Consider the following 21,966-nt stretch of genomic DNA (forward strand, 5'->3'; position numbering starts at 1 on the left):
AATTTTTTCAAAGAATGATGCCTTTTGAAAAGTATGTAATTCTTTTTTTTAAAGAATGATATACTTTTCAAAGTATATCTAGGATATACTTCTCTGCTGTACAAATTACAAAGGTAACTTTGCCCTGGTGTTAAGGCTCAAGCTTCTCTTTAATCTCATATTGTACTACATTCTCCCTGAAGAGGCAGGAAAACAAAGAATTACAAATGCAATTTCTATGTGGAATTGGTTCTCATGAGACATTCAGGTTACCAGATTATTCCATTTCAAATAAAATACAAAGGAAAAATCATTTGTGTTTCACAAAGTAAAATATTTAAATAGTAGAAAGTCATTTCCTCCCTATATCTGGGTGTTTTGAAATTGCTGTCTGTCTTGCCAGATATCCTAATCTGAACTTAACCATATTAGTGGAAAAAAAAAGTAGAAGAAAAAAAGCAAAACCTGAACTCCTTGTTTCCTGAAAAGCAAAAACGAAGCTAAAAATCTCAACATCTGTTTCAGCAGCACACAAAAAAAAGGTAGTCTGTGTTAACAACTGTTAATATATGATCAAGTACTAATAGCCAGACTGAGTGCAGGCTTCCACATGATTACCAAAACTGAACTGGTTTTCTCTGCTGAATATTCAAAAGCCATTTTGCTTTTCAGTCAATATTACATCCGCAAAAGTCTAAAAGCCAATGAGAAACTGTCCTAAACAAGCTTTTCTCCAAGCAGAGTACATACTAAAACTACACACATACTAATAAAAAAAGTTTTAAGGCCATGATGAGTGGTTACTTCCTAACATTTTGATGTAAACATCCACCTTTAATCCCCTCTGATTTTCGTGTTTCTTGAGATACGTGGCCAGCCTGGTTCATTTGGCAACAGGTATTTTTTGAAAGTTCTGATCGAGTCATATTTCCTTAAGTAAGTACCTAGGCCACGAGATTTTGAACCTTCCATTCAAAGCACTTAAATGATGCTCATATGTATTGGCAAAGAGTATGACAAAGTGGCTGGGAGCAGTACTAACTCACTTCAACTGTTAATTTAGGGATGAACTGAACACCCAAAGTCACTGTTTTTTCATAGTACCTCACCAGCTCAAGACGTTTTTGTTGCAGCTACATGCCTTTCTCAAACTTGCCTGAAGATTCCTCCTCTTAGAATTTTACTTGACAAGATATTTATTGTAGATGTCAGTACATTCTTACCATTACAGGTACATGGGGGCAGAAAGGGAAGGAGTCAGGGTGTCCAGAGTGCCACTTGCAGGCTGGCAGCTAAAACCGAGGTTGGATTGTTACTCCATCTAGCACAGTACAACAGGTGCTAGAAGAACTTGATGATGCATCACTGAAATCAATTACAAGCTTCCTCTTCCACTGCCTTTTATACAAACCATTTTTATCAAACAATATTTGAAAGATGTTTGAATTTTTAGGCAAAATACTGTGAGTAAACCCAGGGAAAGTTATACTCAGTCACTGACACTGTCCATTTACTCCAGTACACTCACTCTATTAAGTCAGATGGTCCAGAAAAACATAGAAGAACACCTGAGGCAGATAAACGAACAATAGTCTACCTAAAGGAAACCACTCGCTACTTCTAGTAACTGCACGTGAACATTAAAACTCTTGACACATAGTCCTCATGAAGCAGCCCTGCCCTAATGAAGCTGACAACTGTGTCTTTTAGTAAATCTCCACCTGGTATTTGGCCTTATACTTAAGGCATAGGAAGAAAGGAAGAAACTGTATAATCTTCAACTTGAATTCTTCTAAATATTTACTTTACATGTCATTCACATGATTCTGTAAAGCATACAATAATGAGAATCAGATAGTGACAAGTACAGGCATAATAAATAATTAATTTCATTTTCAATGTTCCAGTCAACATTCTACCAGAATCCTAAACCTTTACAGGTTTCCCACAATTGATCTGGAGCTTCAGCTTAGACTCCACTATACAGCAAAAGCATACCACCAACTCTGACATCAAAAAGCTTCTGGAAGAGGGCCAAACCACATCTTCAGCTTTACCATCACTGACATCCCACATTCATGAAACAGTTTAAACCAAATTTAGATGGCATTACTGTGGCACTGTGTTTTCATTGTGCAATCCTGGTCACTCCTACAAACCACTCATGGCATTCACTGATCTAGCTTACTGGAAGCTAAGGAGAGCTAATTTTTTTTTGTTTTGTTTCTGTATTGTTTTTAAGTGTGACTATATGTACTTACATATATATCCCCAAATATATGTGTCTGTGAAAACTGAAAAGACTGGGGAGGAGGCAGGACTTGTAGAAACATTAACTCTCACTCAAAAGCAGTCATGGAAAAACACAATGAGTTAAGATTTATTGAAACTGCAATTACACACAGAGCTGTTTACCTCTTGTCCATAGGTGACCAACTAAGCATCTGCCTTTGCAGGGGTAAGAAGCTGTCATTTTCATATACTCATGTCTAAAAGCCACGGTTTATTGTACAAAGTTTCCACTTCAATTTTCTACTCAGCTTCCCACTTCAGTAAACAGAGGCAGTATGTTCATTAGAACCACTTCTGTTCAGCTGCAACACACAGTTGTGAACTGAGTGCTTTGAGAGCACACATTGCAGCTGAGGAAGTAGGGTTGTTCACTTTCATCTGTCCAATCTGTCCAATAAAAGAAACTAATTATGAAAGCCTGAAATATCCAGGATCAGATTTTTCTGAGAGTATTAGGTTCAGAACCCAACTTAATTGCTCTCCAAAATCTTAACATGTAACAACTACAACAGTTTGCCTAATTTACATTCGATAACGCAATGACTTTGAATTTCGCCAATTTTAACAGAAGTTACTCACCTAATCTCTTTGGGAACTTCAACAATTTTACTCACCATCTGCATACTGCAGTTGATGTATAATTAATTAGATCAGCCTTTATTAAAATCTTATTTTGATAAAGTGTTTTAGCACTTTAAATTTTAAACACTAGCTGTTGTTTTTTCTCTCCAAATCAACCTCAATAAAATTCATAGCAATGCCAATATTCTGGTTTTTACTATCTTAAGACATTCATTCCTCTTCTTTAAATTATTCTTGAAAACAGATCTAAACAAAAGCATGTTGATATAAATAGTTAATAAGTACTTAACATTTTCATGTTAAATCAAACTGAGAACATTATTCTCAATAACTCAGAAAAAAAGGTTGCAACTAACAGGCAAAAATTAAGTAATCTATCTTATTTTTTGAAAAATCATGGTTTAAAAAAGCTGTAAAAAAGCACAGTTTTTGTCAAATGAGAATTACCAAGCCAAGACACTATGAAGGACTTGGAAACTGGACTTTTTTGGACAGGCAGTTACAAAAACTAGCTTTTAATTAAAAAGGTGACATAATATATGGCTTTAAAAGTACCACCTTAGTGAAGGTAAGTCAAACGAACTGGTGTAAGGCAACACAATACTGTGCTAAAGCAACTCTGGAGGGATCTCAACCTCAAAAGGGCATTGCAAGCATACATGAGTGAAATGAGATTATAAACCTTTTCCTGGATCTCACACCTCAGGCCAGAAGAAAGCCTCCTAAGGAGAATTCCAGAGACAATGTAGCCAGACATGGTATCCGAAGGGTAGCTCTAATGGTGCTGTGATCCAGGTCCTGATACCACACAGCCTGCATAAGAGTCAGGGAACAGATCCATCATGAAGAAACATTATGCTAGAGCTGGTAACTGCATTGCAGAACCCATGTTTTTGCAATCAATTAGCACTCACACTGAAGAACAAAATAGTCCAAGGTTCAATGTGAACTTCTCCACATGCAGCACTACACATTTTTAGAGAGGGGTGCATTTTTAGGGAGGAGTGCAATTACAAACTTCTTAGTCTGACCTCAAGGGTTTGAAGGTTTTAGACTAGGTTTGGAAGAATATAATTAAACCAGCAACAAATGGAAAAGGGATCAGTCACAGAATGGGAATTTTACTTAAATTTGCTGATACTATTTTTGCGGTTTTTCTAGACAAAGCATCTGCACTACATTTAACCTGTATCTCAGCATACTTCAGTGGGGTGCCATACAAGATAATTCCAACAATGTGGAGATTAATACAAGATTCTAAGGTGCAAAAGAACTGGCTACAGAAGGAGGGAAGTAGAATTGTTTTAGAGTGGGAACTATGGGTCTGAAAGGAAGTTTCTAATAATGCTCCTGAATGACTGATTTGGGGAATGACCTAATCTGGTACTTTAGGTAACTGATTACGCACACTAAATAGCATGCTGATGAATTCTGACAACTGTAAGGAGGCAAATGGATGGGTTCCTTTCAGAACATAGGTAACAGTAAACTATTGAGTTTAAAATATAAAATACAATTTTTTGCATAGTTGAAATTAATATGAAAGTGCATAATAAGACTCAAATAGCTGAAAACAGAAGAGTGGATGCACAGGTCAACTCTCAAGCCACTATGTCATATGGCAGATTTGCTTTACTCACAGCTGCTAAGGTATATGAGGTAAGATGTCAAGTAGAAGTACAGAAATACTATTTTGTAGAGTACCAATACTGGTGAAATCTCATTTGGAACAATAAATACAAATCCACTAAAATATTTTCAGTAAGAACAAATTCAAATTGGATCAAAGGCACAGAAGTATTATAGGGATTACTAGTAACTACTTTATGAAACAAAACTGAGATGCTGCATTGTTTTGTCAAGCAAAACAAAGCTAGGGGGTAATACAATGGCTTTCTACCAAGTACTAGTAGTGTTCTGCAGCAAATACTAAGTACAAAGTTGTTAAAATAATAGGTTTTACCTCATCTGAGTAAAGTTAAGTGGGAATTCCCACCACATTCCTACTAATGCTCTGCAACACTTTTCCCCAACAAAGCCAGTGTGGATAAAAGGTTGTGATTTTAAGACAAAACCCCGATTTTTAAAAAACTCATTATCTAATACAGTTTAGCATAATAGAGGGTTAGACTCAATAAAACAAGAGGTCTTTTCCAGTTCTGTGGTCCTAAACAATTTATTTAATGCCAGGTATCTTTTGCCTGGAATTACGTGTTCAATCTGCAAAACAGAAATGAACAGAAATGGACTACTGGCAAAATCTTCAAGTCACACAGTTCACATAATTAGAAAAGCTGAAATGGTCAAATTTTGATTGCTACAGGTGACAAATTTGAAATGTCCCCTCCCAAGGCTGCACTGATATGGCAATAAATTAATACAGAGCACCACTATTATGTGTGATGCACATATAGGTAGATGAGTACCTTCAGCTTTACCTTTTATGTTCACCTGGATGTAGCACAGTTCAGGCTACAACTATCTGCTAGATATACATTTTTCAGCTGTTACAGCCTCAACATCTATTAAAACTAGCTGTCCACTTTTCCTGGAAAATGGAGGCAAGCCAGTGGAGGCAAGCCAGTAAGTATCCTAACGCAGTGCCTAATCAACACCTAGATCACACTCACAGACAATGGAAGAGGTATTTTGGCTCTAACAACAAAACAAAAAACATCCAAAGGCAGTATCTAACAGATATTGAGAGTGTTTATTGCTTTTGAAAGTATCTTGTAAGACAGAAAACACTTTCAAATCACTGCTTCTGTTAAAGAAACTGTTTTCAATACATTTGTCTTATGCCTTCAAAAAACACCCCAAACAAACAGAAAAAAAAATCACCAAAAAACACACCAGAAGCCAAAAAAGCTTCCATCTACAATAACAGCTCCTAATTCTACTAAGGATTTCTTCCTAGAAAGTACAAGAACTCAACAGAATCTAGATTCTTAAGAGTGGCCTAAAATAGCATAGCTGCTACTACCAAAGTACAGATTTATATACACTAAGGTTAATATATCTATGCCAACATGTCACATAGTCCGCAAAAGCGTTCAATTCTACTTAGCCTCTGTTATTTGAGAGAATGTCAGCAGGGAGGAAAAAAAATAAAATATTTTCTCCCAGTGTTTTATCTCACTGTAACACCTGGTCACCATTTCACCTGCTAAGTGAAGGTATTTTTCATTATTTGGCTTGACTCCTAGAATCAGTTCTGCAGCTTCCATGACACCTGGGCATGACTTCAGTCATCCTCTATTAACACTAACAATATTAAAAAGACAAACTTCTGGCCAGTGCTATATTTACATAGTACATAGCCATTATGAACTAGAAGTGCCTCCACAGAAATGGACAGAGACAGAAAAAGGAACTTAGCCCATGCTTACTTTTAAAGATGACCTCATTTATAGCTAGCTACTCTTCGGAAACACAACCTAATTGACATTTTCTAACATACTGCCTCCAAGTGAAGCTCACTGAGGGGAGCTGCCAAATTAATGCCAAATTAATGATGAAGAAACAGTACTAGCTAGGACATTTCAGTAGACAATACTCTAAGCGCAATTCCTTTACATAAATAATTTGTAATTATAAGATACTAACATATGTATGACATCTCACTAATACAGAAGTTGCATATGAATGAAAGCAGTTTTTAAAGACAAAGATTAAGATACCTTTTGATTTCATACAAACAATATTTCAGCCATAATATTTTATGAAATCAATGCATGCTGAAGTGCCAGAAATACTATCAAAGCCAGTAAACAGTTTAAGAAAAGCAGAAGCAAAGTCAAACACAAATTCACTAATGGAATATCTAACCGGCTACTTGACATATCCAATCTTAATTCTGACACTCGAACTCCTGCAGAAAGAACAGTCATCCCTAGGAAAATGACATGCAGTAATTTATTTCTTAGACTTTGGCTCTGCTCATCCTCATCACTGAGAAAGGTAGCATATAATGAGAATTCACTGTCTTAACTTCTTTCTAGATTTTATAAATTTCAGTGATATCTCTAGGTAAAGTCAACTGGATCAGCAATTTATACAAAAGCATGTATAAAAGCTGTATCCACCTTTTGGAAAATAACCCAATTATTGGTATTTATGTGGTTAAACAAGAAACCTGGACTCAGTCTCTTTCTCAGCTTCTTTGTAACACATTGTCCAAATCTATAAATATTAGACTCAATTGATTCATTATACAGTTAGAAATGTAGAATCAGCCACAGAAAATGCAGCTTACAATAGGGTGCAAAATCAGACAATATGTCCCTGATGTTCTAGACTATGAATATAACTTAAAACTGCTGGACCCAATGCTGTATTGTCCATTATGTTTGCTCCAAGACTGTTTTCTGGGCCAGATCTCTTGAAGAACTTACAGAGGCTTTTTTTTTCTGATGATCCTATAGAGACTTGTGTGTAAGAGACACCACACTGCTTTTGTCAGACAAGATGGGAGAAATGAAATTTGGATGCTTATATATCTTTGTGAATACGTGTCTTCTTTATCCAGAAACTGAAGACCTCAAACACCACAGTTTTTTTGGGGGGTCTTTTTTTTTTGTTACTTTAAAGTTACACCAATCTGATACAGATACCCGTATCAAATTGTAGCTGTTCACTAAACAAATTCAGCACCACCAGGGAAGCACACAAAACACTATTTTGACCACAGTAAAACCCCATCAACAGATCAAGATGTGCAATTGTTGATTCTTCCTGAAGCACTTGGAAGGTCTCTCAAACACACCTACCCAAAACCAGATGACAAGCTATTTTCAGAAATACTGCCAGCCCTCCTTTTGTTATAGTTCCCATCTCCAGTTTCTGAGAAACAAAGTAGCAGCCAAACACTAATTCTGGATTGCCTCTGCTAATTTGCTTTTTCTTTATGTTGGATCAGCCTTGGGCTATTCCCAGAGAGATTAATAAACATCTATGAGCTACTCCTTGAGTCCCAGAGGCATTAAGGTATGTTTGCAAATTCCTCAATTCTTTACAAAATAAGCTCAAAAGACAGTATACCATGGGAAAAAAAGTCCTTCAGTTACACACACAGACACATACACTAAGCAATATTTAATATTTGTATTCAGTGTTCTAGCTTGTAGAAAAGACAATAAGAAAAGAATTACCCATAGAGAGAGTGTAAAGACTATAAACCCCAAGGAATTATGAAGAGGCACAGAGCTGTATGCCTTTAGTGTTCATTTACTCAACTGAAGATGAAAGAACCAGTGAGCAAAAGGAAATCAGTTTTCTCATCACTAGAACACAATATAAAGCTATGTGAAAACTTATTTCAGATTCTCATTGTCTCTATTTAATAATTAAATAGCTGAACAACAAAATGTACAGCAGAGAAAAGTAACTATGAGGTTTTTCTAAAAAAATCTCTAAACAAAGTATTTAAAATTTAAAAGCACTGGAACATGTTGAAGGACTAGAAAATCAGTCTTCAAAGGCATTCAGTACTGCTGTTCCAATCACCAGGAAGCCAATGTGATCTAATAAACAAGAAATTGATAACTCAATGATTACAATTTGGTATTTGCTGTATCTTAGATATTATTTTTCTTTTCTGTATCAATTCTGTCCATTACCACCACTACTTTAATTGCAGATTATAAGACTTCATAAAAAAAAGTCTCCTACACGCAAGTATTTCAGAAGCATGTGGTCTTCACATGTAATACTTATCAGTATGATTTAAGAAACTACTTTGAAAGCAACAAAGCTTAGAAGTCCTATCAAATTTACACCTGTGCAGCAAAGTAGTGATTAGGAGTCCTATTTAATCGTTTAAGTTAACTTACCTGTTGATCAGTTGATGTACGTTGCTGAACTGCATCATGGCTCACAGAGCCTTTTTTGACTTGTATCCTGCCAGGTGGAGGAGGAATCACACCTGAATATGAAGCTGAGTTATCAGCATCTGAAGGATACAAGGCTGCATGCCTTGATTCTTGTTCATTTTTTGTCATAACAAATCTGGGAAGAGGCAGGTCCTTTACTGTTAAAAAATAAAAAAAGAAGAGCAGGCTATTTACTATGCAGAAATATGATGCTTGAAAATAAAAATGCAGTTCTGTTTTGTAGTTAAAATTTCATACATGCCTCGATTACTTAAAACACTGAGACTGCTGCTATACCTGCTCCAGCATCTGCCAGCCAGGAAAAAACAAATATTCTTTCTGCATTATGTTCCATGATTCTGCTATTCAAGTTCTGGTGTTTGGTATACAGAGGACTTTGCATAGCTCTGTAAGTGTAGCAATACAACTCTGCATTAAATGCAGTAGTAATCAAATAATTTGCATTTAGCTCATTTTTTCTTAGTTTCGCCAACATTTAATCATTAAAGTGTTATTTTCAAGATTTATCTACCATTTCTAGCACATATATAAAATTAGAGTCTTCACACAGCAAAACAAATGCTAAAATACTACAGTGCATTCAACATCTGTTAGTGATCTGATGTCATGTTTATATTCACAAGATATCGTCTTATTGCAAACAGTGCAACTTTGCTCTGTGTCACTTAAACTATCAGTGTACATCTTTCTACAATAGAAGCTAAATTAGGTTTTTACTGAGATACTTTGTCACAAACACCTATAAAGTAAATTTTCTAAAATATATTAGGAGGTCCTTAGCTTTATGTACCATGGTTCAGAGTAGCCTGATATAAAAATGAGTCTATATAAGTCTTCAGTTTTTCACTGTAAGATTCCTATGATTTCTACAAATCCCAGCAACAATTTTCTTACTGGTCCACCATGAATAAAAAATTAATTGAAAATTTGCTGCACAGCTTACTTGGAAATTATTTTTCCAAAACAAAACAAATTTACAAGCATGGCTCAAGTTTTATTTCTCCTGACTGCTTACATCTATTACTTCTGGTATTCAAAATGAGTCAAGTCAAAAAATACCAACTCTATACAGATTTGAGATGAAATTGCATATAGTTTATTACATCAAAATTAAACATTAAACTGATTTGTATCTGAAGAGTGCAATTTGAATCCATAGCATTTAACAACTATGTATCCATAAACATCTTTAATGTATGCAGCATTAAAGAACAACGCTTCAGTAAGAACATAAATTCGTGATTTAAGTCTCTGTCACTAAGCACAATTCAACATGCTAAACAGGGAATGAGCATGCAACACAGCCTCTTTGCCAAGTTTGTGGCTACCCATCGTGTGGAAACACTGTTAAAGCAATTCCTGATGCCTTTCCTCATTCCTAGATGTCAATTTTCACATCAGCACTGTACCCCGCATTACACTATGGAAATTATTTGCTTAACTAAACAGTGAACTACAGCCAGACAAACAGTGAAAAATTCACTGCATACAGAAGTGAAAATTTGTATGCTCACAAAACAGGGGATAAAACATGGACACTAGAACACCCAATTGGCAATCTATGCAATTCCATGCAAATCTATGCAACCAGTTGCTCTAACACAAGGTTTTGGTGTACGTTATCTAGCTCTAATTCACAAAATAATACAGAAGGCTCAGAAGGAACACAAGTTACTGTACAGTCTTCTTTAAAAACAAGACTAGATAAAGACAAAACTAGATAGACAGGTTTGTCTTTCTGTACTAAGTTTCTACATCACCGATAGAAATTTGCCATTTTTACCTCTGCTGTCTTTTCCTCATACAGCAGAAAAACCTCATTTCAACACAACATCTGTTACCATACAGAAATCCCTCCATTACAAATGCAACAGAATGATTGCTACTGTTATGAACAGAATATTGATACTAAATAAATTAGAAAGTTCTCTGTACTTTTTATGCTCACATCTGTGTTAATTTCCTCCACCAAAAACTGAACTCCATACTTAGAAAATAAACATTACTTTGAAGTAGACACTGGCTCATTAATTTCTCAACTTCCCAGAAGGAAAATTTTCTGGGACAGCAAAGGAACAACAGATTTAGAGGCTTGCAGCAGAATAATTAAACTAGTATTTTTACTATACTGCATATCTGAGTAATCAAAAAAGTACTTAGTTAACCAAGAATCAACTGGATGACACTTGTGTTGGATGGACTTAGTACTCAAAATTTGACTGCAGTTTGCACTCAGCAACTCACATTCCTATCTACTGAAGAGACACATGATGAACCAAAGAGTAAGAAGAAAGAAGAGAAAAAATAACAAGATGACAGAGGGAATAACAGTAAAAAAAAAAAAATCATGGAATAAAGCATGCATAGAATGCAGAGTTAGAAAGTAGGTGTCCCAAAATATAAGCTTTAATTAATTGTAACTGGTTTACTTTGAAAAAAGAAGGAATGTATGATTTAGCTTGGGATGGCTCTAACAGTTCCTCTTCCAGACTTCATGGAGATGGACTGTGGGCAGAATCCAGCTGGCCAGCCTGCTGAGCCAGTTTTCAAAGGAAGGTAACACAAGCTTAGAATCATTTTATGACTCTTCAGCCTGCTCTATTTTAGCTATTTAGTAGCTGCCACAACACGTGAATCATTCTAGAAGCAGGAACTTCATAGACAGGACTGGAACCACTGCAACCAAGGCAACAGACAACCAAAGCTAAAAACAGTTAGGGCAAAAATAAGTGTTCTGACAATCGTACTTGATGTATTTAGTAGGTTTGGAACCAGTTACAGAAAATTATTCCTAGAAGTCAAAAAACCATTACAACTATTTCCAATATTATTGTGAATCAAGAAAACATATTAAATCATAAAAGTTCCAATGGCTGCTAATTTTACAGCAACATGCTTTGTAGCTTAGAATTAATTCCTTCCCTCAAGTTTTTTCTGATTTTTTTTTTGTAAACACAAAAGCTCCTTCCAGTTAAGGTACCTTGCATTAAAACAAACCACATAAAAACTCTGAAAGAAGCTACGTACACAGATTTTAGTCTTTGCCTTCTCCAATGAAAAAGCAGCGTGACCAGCAGGTCAAAGGAGGTGATGCTGCCCCTCTACTCTGCTCTTGTGAGACCTCACCTGGAGTATTGTGTGCAGTTCTGGTGTTCTCAACATAAAAAGGACATGGAACTGTTAGAACAAGTCCAGAGGAGGGCCACAAGGATGATCAGGGAACTGGAGCACCTCCCGTATGAAGAAGAGCTGAGAAAGTTGGGGCTGTTCAGCCTGGAGAAGAGAAGGCTGCGTGGAGACCTCATAGCAGCCTTCCAGTATCTGAAGGGGGCCTACAGTGATGCTGGGGAGGGATTATTCATTAGGGACTGTAGTGATAGGACAAGGGGTAACAGGTTGAAACTTAAACAGCAGAGGTTTAGATTGGATATAAGGAAGAAATTCTTTACTATTAAGGTGGTGAGGTACTGGAATGAGTTGTCCAGGGAGGTTGTGAATGCTTCATCCCTGGCAGGGTTCAAGGCCAGGTTGGACAGAGCCTTGGGTGATATGGTTTAGTGTGAGGTGCCCCTGCCCATGGGAGGGAGGTTGGAACTAGATGATCTTAAGGTCCTTTCCAACCCTATTCTATGATGCTATTCTATGATGATGAGAAATCCCACACTTGTTATATAAAGTTCCATTTCTATCAGATATTAAGAGTCAAAGGACCCTTTCCAACTTTCTGATGCGAGGGCATTCTGCTACAACTTGCTGAAAAATGAGGGAATACTCATCAGGAAAAAAGGTTCATAAACACAGGGTGGGTTATGAATGGAAAGGAACTTAAACACTAGCAAAACATTGACTGAAACCATGCACTTCTCAAAAAAAAAACCAGAAAACCACTCACAAAAGCAGCACATACTGTTTGTACAATCCTCAAATAAACATAACTGTAAAAGTATACATGATGATTCTCTTTGGTTTTTTATAGTTTTGTCAAATACTTCAGCCCTATTGGATTGCTTTTAACAATCCTTAACTACTGTTTAATGTAGATGCTTAAGACAAAAACTCCTAAGCTTTAATTACTACCATATATCAATTCTATCATAACATGTTTTCTACAGACATAAAATCTGTGAGGGAAGTCACCTCAATGCAAAGCTGTGCTCGTAAGGTATTTTTCTGCTCTGAGTCGTGTACTATGCTGCAAAAAGCTACAGTGGCTTAAACCTCAGTACTTCATCTCCCCAAGTCTCTTTTCATCTTACAGAGCAGCACTGACATGAATCCGCTTATGTCACTCTGAAGGCTACAGCAGACCCTCATATCAAAGCTCTTTCTGCTGTTCTGAACCATCTTCCTAAAACCTTTTTCCTGTTCCTATTTTACTACCTCAACCACAGCTGACCTTTGAAAAGCAGGATAACAGGTGTTTTGGCTGATAACAGACTTCAAAGATCTCTTACAGGTCACGTTTTTCAATAGAAAAAAAAATAAATCTTAAACCACCAGTCTTCACATCTCTGCTAAGAAAGGAGAAAACTGTCAGGCCAAGAGTGAAGGAATATGACTTCAGAAAAACAACCTTTCATTTGTTGCAATCAAGGCTTCATAAGCTCAGCAACTGCAAAAGTCTGCAAATGCCACAACATTATTTTCCTACCAATTCACATTATTCCCATCAGTACTTTATTCAGAAGACACAGAACACAAGTTCTCACATTAGTAATCTACAGAATGAACTCCTATCTACACAATGGTCAGTAGTAGCTGCTCATTTACCCCATGATGAACAATACTTTTACTGAATAAGAGTAAGGTATTTCACATCATTTTTTGCACAGTAAGAATACACTCCCTCATAGTTTCTCCACAGTGTATTTTTAAGTCAGAAATGTGTATAAAAAGATATACCCAACTAATTTACAGCTCACTCTACAAGAATCTGTGAGCCAAATATAATAATGCTGCTGCTCAGCAACTACATTTCCCCTCAGTTCTGTGATTTACCTGTATTTAAGCTTTCCACTCTTAGAGGGAGACCAGACTGGGCCACAGCAACAAGTTTCAAAGCAATGTAAAATTGACTTCTTCCAAAATAGCCAAGTCTTGTTGCACCACATTGCTCCATGATCTGAAATAAAACACAGTTACTTGTACAAAGAAGCTTAAAACACAAAGTGCTCTACAGAGGTGATTTCATACACTGAAGACCAGCATGCCTTGCATTAAATGCTTATAACAGCTTCCTAATCTTTCAGCAACAACTTCACATGCATTCTTCAAATATGTGACATGAGTCAGAGTATGCAATTCCTCACAACCAGAAGTACCAATGCTAGAACTTAGGTTTTTTCCAATTATCCACCTTTTTTTTTCACCTAGGCTTTAATGTTTTGCAGAGTTGACGTGAGAGACAGAAAGAGGATAACTGGAGTCATGTTCCTTAAAAAATAAACCCCCAACAACACAAACAAATCACCCAAGCAACAAGAACCCCAAATCACCAAGAACACAAAACCAACATCCTATGTCTCTATTAGCTAGTTAGCTAGTAATTAGCTAAGCAATAGCAGCTATATTGTCTGTTTTCAGCAACTGCAGCTACAAATGAACAGCACTCAACATTTTTATTATATTGTCAGATATGACTGAAAAACACCAAATGAAGACTTCTAAATAACTCTCAGACAAAATTGAATGGCGTGTTAGTGACCAAGTCAGAAACGTGGTCTACTTCCAAATTTCTCCCAAATATTTCAATAATGAGGTTAGAATTTATAACAAGTTAAAAAGCTAGACAATTATGAATGATAACTTCTAGCCATTTCTGATGCAGGCTTGGTATAGCTCAACTTCGAACTTATAAAACAAACCTATAAAGACTTCATAAAACCAGAAAGAAGTATCCATATATATGTGCATGGAATTAAGCACTGGAGGAGAATGCAGAACTTCAGGTTCTCCAAACAATGCCACAGATGCTGTTTCATTTAAGAAACGCAACAAAGAAGCAGTGGTGTATTATTCCTCTTTTCTTCCCTGGTGTTCTAGATAATGGAAAGGTGGTTCAGTCTTCTGTTGCGAGTTGTGAAAAATGCTGGTCCATGCAGAGAGCAGCTATGTATTCTAACATACCGCCTGCACATCCCTCCATACTATAGACCTGCAAATTGCTGAGGATGCATTCTTGCATGTGCCAGATCACCAATAAGATATTAAGCACAACACATCCTACATCAGACTCTCCAAGTAAAAGGATTGTCTTTTTACCTATCCAGCAGTCTGATTTAGACTGTAATGTTCCAAATGGAACACAAGGATGCTCTTGGACAATCATGGTGAAAGGCTTGTTGAAGTCAAGGAAGACAACATCATTGTTTTTCTCTCCTCAACCACAGTTCAACTCTTTCCAGCACATCAATGTCTGGCAAGTACCCTCAGTAAATCCATGCTTGCTAACCCTTATTACTGTTTTGCCTGTTATATGACTAGAAAGGGCTTCCAAAGCACTTGTTCCACAATTTGTCAGGTACTAAAGTGCAGCTGACCAGCCTGTAGCTCCCAAGATCAACTTTTCTGCCCTTCTGGAAGCCAGCTGCAGCATGTCTTTCTCCAGTCACTGAGGTCCACCCCTGATCTCCACAACTATTCCAAGAGAAAGCTCGCTTGCAATGACACTAGCTAGCTCTCTCTGCCCTCAGAAATATCCCATCTAATCCCATGAACTTGATATTCCTCAAGAGATCCATAATTTTCTTGTAGCACTACTAGTTTCTCTCCCTCAACCCATCTCTAGGCACAAAGGCCTATGAGACCAGACCTTGTCTGTGAAGATCAATGCAGAGAGGGCACTGGGAATCTCAGCCTTATCTACCTTCATGGACACTAATTTCTCTCCCTACCCTTCCCAACAGAGCTCAGTCATAAGTTCCCTGTTCGACAAACCTGGTCTCTTGATACATCTGCTTATTTTCCTAACTACTGGGATGTACCGTTTCTGGGTTTAGAGAAAGCTGTCCTGAAAGACTGCCCAGCTTTCAAAGGACACAGTTCTGAAGGGCAGAAGAGCCCTGCTTGCAGACATGTTCCATCTGAAAAAGCCAACTACATGTTCATGTAACAGCAACTGAACCACGTGATCCACGAGAAGTTAGTCTGCATGCTCCAGCACTGCTGAAACAGGAAATAGGCTTCAGTAACTCCATACAATCAAACAGATGGGATTATTAACTATAGCTCAACAAAAAGCTCCCTGCATGTTTCCTTACCATGCACCAGGACTCTAGGACCTCATGAACATAAACTGTTGTATCAGCTATCACAGGAAGGTGTGGGAAGTTGACAAACAGTCCTACAAAAGTCCCAAGAGGATCAGCCAGTCTAGGGCTACATGGAGCTCAAATCCTGTAGGACAGAAGCTAGACAAGTTAAATCATTTGGCTATGTCTGCATTAGACTTCCCACAGTGTCCTACAGCACCTGTCTTATTTGTTTTTTCCCATTACAGTATTTCTGTAGCATGATATCTGGATAGAAGTCAGGGGATAACAGAGCATTTTCTAATATTCATTAACTAAAAGAAAATAATTCAGTATAGTTGAATACAGTATGCTAGTTTCAACAGGCTGGTTGGACTACAAAAAGTGCCATGAAGAAAGGAGTGACAGTGTAAATTGACAGGTGACAATTCAAACAGTCAAAAAATTTGAGGCATCAATGTCTAAAATAAACTGCCTGTGCCCTTCCTCATGCCAAAAATAATAACACCGAGTTTAAATAACTTACAGAACTAAAGCATTGAAGATTCAAGAGACACCTAACAATGTAAACCAGTGTGACAGGAAGGACAATTCATTTCTTAAAGCATTGTATCCTGGAAGATTAATGAACGTCCACATACTTGACTACACCCAACACAGAAAAAAACCTGTGGATCCAGCAACCTAGCACTGACAGATGAATAACTGAGCAGATTCTGGGAAAGCTTCTTATGAAAGCAAGCAATTACATAGGTATTTATAACCTACGGAATCATTAGGCAGTAATGGCTTTGGGTAATTTCAAAGCCAGTGCTAGACTAGAAATTACCTCTTTTGGAGCTAGCCAGTATTGTCAGATTGACAAAAACTTCAGTTAAAAACTGTATCAATAATTAAGCTAGCATAGCAGGTAAGCATTAGAAAGGAAAGATGAGCACGGATTCAAAGTAAATAGATGTAAATGTAGAAAATACACCAGATGTAAGTATCAAGAAAAGAAAAAAAGCTAAGAATACAGAAAAAGCACACTAACCCACAAAAAATAATGTCCTTCTGCTACTGAACAAGCTGCTGTCAGATCCACCCACAGACAGCTAAAGGAGTCCTCTACTTCCAACACAGAATATAACCTAATCAGAAACATGAGTGAAGGTTGAGCAAAATTATTAAACGCAAAAAGCTTGTGGAGACTCCCCTGCTGACTGACAGCATGTTTGAGCATACTCAAACCATTATCTACCTATAATCTCCTTGAAGGAGGATTTAAACATTCAACAGGTAGTCAGCTATACTGATGGGGGAAGGGAGGAGAAGAGATAAAAAAAAAAAGAGAGAAGCCAAGGGATTGCTTCACTAAGATTTCTGTTTAGGGCTTTCATCTCTTTAGGAAGAGAGAAGATAAGGAATTTTCTTAAACTCTTCAAGCAATGCAGAGTTACCTTCCAAACAAAATGTTCCATGACTGTTTTCATGTCCTTAGATATAAGGAACCTGATATCACACTACTGCAATTAACTGGACTAAGGCCAACAACTCTGAAGCTCCAGAATTGCTAGAAGCTGTTGATAAAAAACCCCAAACAAAACCCAATAACGCTTCCCATGCAACTCCCCCCCAAAAAAAACACTCGAAAACACAAACTAAACAAATCTCAGTGCAGTAAATTATGAAACTGCAGTCATCATACTGCAAAGAAGTAACAGCATCACCACCAATACCAGGAGTCGGCACAGATCAGACATGCACAGGAAGGAGTATGTTGACGACAGGCACCATTGCAAGCACATGCCTTTTAGAACTCTTACAGGTTTCGAATAAGAGGTCCTTGAACTTGGAAAGGTCTATGAACCAAAAAAACTTAGACTGGAGAACCCTTAAAAATTCCAGGTGATGTGGAACAAATCACATCTCTATCAAGCACTGTGAAATACCCCTTCCAGAACTGAGAAAATCTCCCTGGGAGTATGTTCCAGAACATCACAGTCCCCCTGCCCCCAGGTTTTTCCACAAGGCAAGTCAAGTCCATCATCTGCAAACATTATTCATGCAAAAGTACAACAGTACTTAAGCAGGGATGACTTCAATGGCAAAACAATAAATAAAGTAACATGCTCACTACCTACCTAGTAAAGACAAATATATAATAAAAAATAAACCATGCACCAGAGGTGCAAAACAAGTTTTTACATCACTTTAACAGTACTTGACACAAACTGACATTAAACCAGACCATGAGTATACTTGTGCTTTAGTACTCAGTACATGATTTTAAAGTTTCACCATGCATACTGACAACAACCTTTTAATGAAAACCAAGAAATACATTGAAAAATCTGTTTTACTTCAGATTAAAAAAAGGCTAAAAAATTTAAAATAACCATCTGCATTCAATTTTAGATTATTTAATAAAATTGTGACCTATCACAGACTGATGTTGATTCACAGTTTGAACCTAAACACACTATCATGTCAACATTATTCTGTATCCCATAAGCAGCAACTCTAGAAAGAATTCTAAAGCCCTTCACAAACTTAAGCATTAAAGAGATATGACAGAATGTTTTCCAAATCAAGTTTATTGAAATACAATCTCAAAGTGGGTACTAGAATATGCTCTTTGAGAAAGGAGCTCTCTGGAAGTCATGTACCCACCCAGCTGAGAGACAACACAAATTAACCATATCTGTACAGTTTACTGTAATCTGGGGGTATAAAAGGGAAGTTAAAAAACAAATACTTCCCAATCATTGCTACTGTAGCAGAAAAAAATCCCTGACCATTACTACCTGTTGAAAACCTACAAAAAGCTCCTCTGTGCTTTTTTTACAAGTTGAATACATTTCTTTCCTCACAATGTTACCTTATAATCTTGCTACTCTGCAATCACTGTTCAATAGGACAGTTCTTTTCACTTCATTTATCTCTATCGCACTAATTGAAGACCACACAGCCTGACATAGTTTTCTAACTACAATCTCTCACCTATCATCAACTGGTCAAAGCAACACTTACTAGTTATTCAAGATTTTTTCAGTTTTCTTCAGGAAAACCTCACTTGACAGGTAGCTTGTCAGATGCAAAAGTTGTTGACAGTACTCTATAGCAAGAACACGACAGAGAACTGACAAAGATCTTTCTTTTGATGAGCTATTTTTAACCAAGTCAAGTCTCCAACCCAGTTCTCCACATGGCTCCACAAACATGTTGCATACAAAGAAAAGAAACTGAAGACAGGACAAAAAATGCCACTGAAAGAAACAGCCCGAGTATTGCTCTGAATTCTATTTTTCAGCATTAACAGCAGCATATGACAAACATTTAAGCAGTCTTACCCCATCTGAAGATCATTTGGAAAATCTATTTATGGAGATATCAAGAACTGCTATATTTAATGCACTATGTGTAAAGTAGGAAATATTCATGTGCTGAACTGCAAGTATAACATTACTTATAATGCGTATATTTATCTTATTAGGTACTTCAGAAGCATACTAGTAAGTATAGTTAATTAATTGATACTAAGAGTTCCCAGGCACAGGTTATATTTGGACACTGTTGCACTTTGTTGCACAACCAATAGTACGCAATGAATAGTAAGGTCTTCCTTTTAAGTTTTACTAACAGTTCCATGAAGATGGATCTCGGTCAATGCCATACACCTGGCTTCAGAACACAGGCCTTTAAAGAAATAAACCCAATAGTATTGGAGGACTTCCAAGATGACACACACTCTCTGGCAATGAACTATTTAGAGTCCCCTACTGTCTGAGCCTCTCCTAATACTTCTCCGCCCTTGATTTTCACACAGTGTATAACTACAGTGGAAGCTGACTACTGAAATACCAACAGAAGGAAAAAGATACTTACCAGCTCTGACAACTAATTCTCTCTTATAGATACCCAGAACTTAACTTTCCCATTCCACAGGTCATTGCAGGTTCAAACACACATGTGCTTCAATCAAATGAAATTTCAGAATGAATCACATTAGAAATTAAGAATTAGCTGTTAAAAAATGACCCAATGTTTAAGCCTCATAGAAATGACTCTGCCTCTGTACTTTGGGCTCAGTTTTACAAGAGTGTTCACTCCCTGAGTAAGGGTTGTCAGATCTGAAGTCATGTTTTCACTTTGTTAATAAAGCAGCAAAAAGCACTGAAAACTTTAAACTCTGATTTATTACACAGGCACATGAAAAATACATAACAAATGAATGTTGAACACCACATTAAAAAAAATTTAAAAAACAACAAAAAACCCAAACAAACAAAAACCCCACCTCCACACAAAACCACCACTGCCAAAAAACATCCAACCACACTGAGTTTTCATCTGTTGTAGTACCTTTTGAACCAGCTGTATTCTAGGTAGTTTCTGACATCAACACATTCCCAAAGTGGTCTGCAGGATCTCCTGTTTTTCCTGGTAGCATATATGTTCATGGTGGATTAGCCTCGCCTAACAGACACCTCCTAATGCAGCAGCTTTGATCTTTCCATTTGCAATCAAAGTCTGTGGTCTTGATAACAGCTCCTGCAAAAGCTGTCACAACCCACACACATGCATCTTACCTGCAGAGCCTCTTATGCAGAGCACCATAGCTCTCTGAGGTCAGTGGTTCCCTTCTTGATTTGGTAGTACACAGTACCCACCATCAATCAAGATGAGGCAGATGCGCACTACATGCAACTATAAAAAAGTCCAAGATACTGATTAGAGAGGATATTTCTCCAAAGATCTAGAGCCACAGGCCATTCTACTTTACTATGATCAATAAAAAAATTATTGCCAAATAACCTCAAAAAGAGGACAGAATAAAGAAGCATATTCCTTTTTTACATGTTCAATAGCACCAATGAAGGAAAAACCAGGCAGCCAGATGAACACTCACCTAGAACACAGCTACTATCCTCCCAAATAAAAAGTCATAGCTGGAAGACCTCTAGGCAGAGCTGTTCTTTGCTTTCATTAAGATTATCTCTACTGCTGTTCTTCCAGCAGAGTAGGTGCTCATGAGAAAGGTACCTTGCAAGCAGTAATGGTAATAAAGCAGCAAGAAGAACTGGAATAAAAAAAAACTGAAGCAGCATAAGACAGCCTGGGGACTTACAAGAATGATTTCTAATTCCTGATGCATAAAGAAAAGCTCTTTTTTAAAAAAGGAGATATTCCACATACCTGTCTCCTCTTCCTATGCAATTTTACATTACTGCTTAACCTAAACAGCTCCTTCCTCCTCTGCTCTCAGCTTCCCAGTTTGCCAGTTCCTAAGCACTAACTGTTGCTCATCTATCTGATCACACAGTACGATTCTTCAACTCAGTAAGACAGCAAAAAGTTATTGTGATTATTAAGCTGAATCTGTCTACTGTACAACCAACACCTACCTCAGGAGCTAGAAGGCACATGGGAACATGTGGCTGGTATTAAGTTTGTTCATTTGAGTCCAAACTTCTTACAAGACTGCAGCCTCAAGAAAGTTGTGTTCTTTGCATTAAGGAGGGGCAGAAAAAGCAGAAACGCAGTAACTGAACAGAATGTCACATCAAGAGCACTTAACAACTCCAACTGATTTCTTTACCTTGCCCAAAGCTCTCCTTAGCAAATGACATAAGTCACATATCAGGCTGCTAAGAACTGCCCTCAAAACAAAGGTGTCTTTTTCATAGTGGTGCCATGAAGAGTTCAAGGAATAGGAGATGAAGAAACACACTTTAGCAAGAATGCCTGAGCCAATCTGTGACAATTTGAGACTCCAGCATGATTCTGTAACACTCAAGTCTTTGTATCTTCTGAAAACAAAAAAAAACCAGTAGCAGCCAAAGTATCTATGTAAGCACCAAGAAAGCATCTAGCTGCAGCAAGCGTTGGAGGGATATTTTGCAGCAACAATATATTTAGTATTTCAAATCATTACTCCAATAACAAATTGTAAAAGGGAGGTCACACGGACATTCCACTTGTCAAAGCTC

At 37.2% G+C, this 21,966-nt stretch overlaps 1 protein-coding gene across 9 annotated transcripts in view; it reads right to left on the minus strand.

Annotated features, from left to right (window-relative positions):
- REPS1 (RALBP1 associated Eps domain containing 1) overlaps nt 1-21,966 on the minus strand; it is a 64,806-nt gene that overhangs the window by 34,795 nt on the left and 8,045 nt on the right. For 8 of the 9 annotated variants that reach the window (XM_034060329.1, XM_034060326.1, XM_034060328.1 and 5 more), the window contains exons 2-3: nt 13,743-13,866; nt 8,685-8,881 (exon numbers count right to left, since the gene is read on the minus strand). The exons of the other annotated variant lie outside the window; for it this stretch is intronic. In XM_034060329.1, the coding sequence (XP_033916220.1) occupies nt 8,685-8,881; nt 13,743-13,866 (321 nt within the window). The remainder of the gene's footprint in view (nt 1-8,684; nt 8,882-13,742; nt 13,867-21,966) is intronic. 9 annotated transcript variants of the gene reach the window in all.

Source organism: Melopsittacus undulatus, chromosome 3, assembly GCF_012275295.1.
Source record: "Melopsittacus undulatus isolate bMelUnd1 chromosome 3, bMelUnd1.mat.Z, whole genome shotgun sequence".
Taxonomy (NCBI): Eukaryota; Metazoa; Chordata; class Aves; order Psittaciformes; family Psittaculidae; genus Melopsittacus; species Melopsittacus undulatus.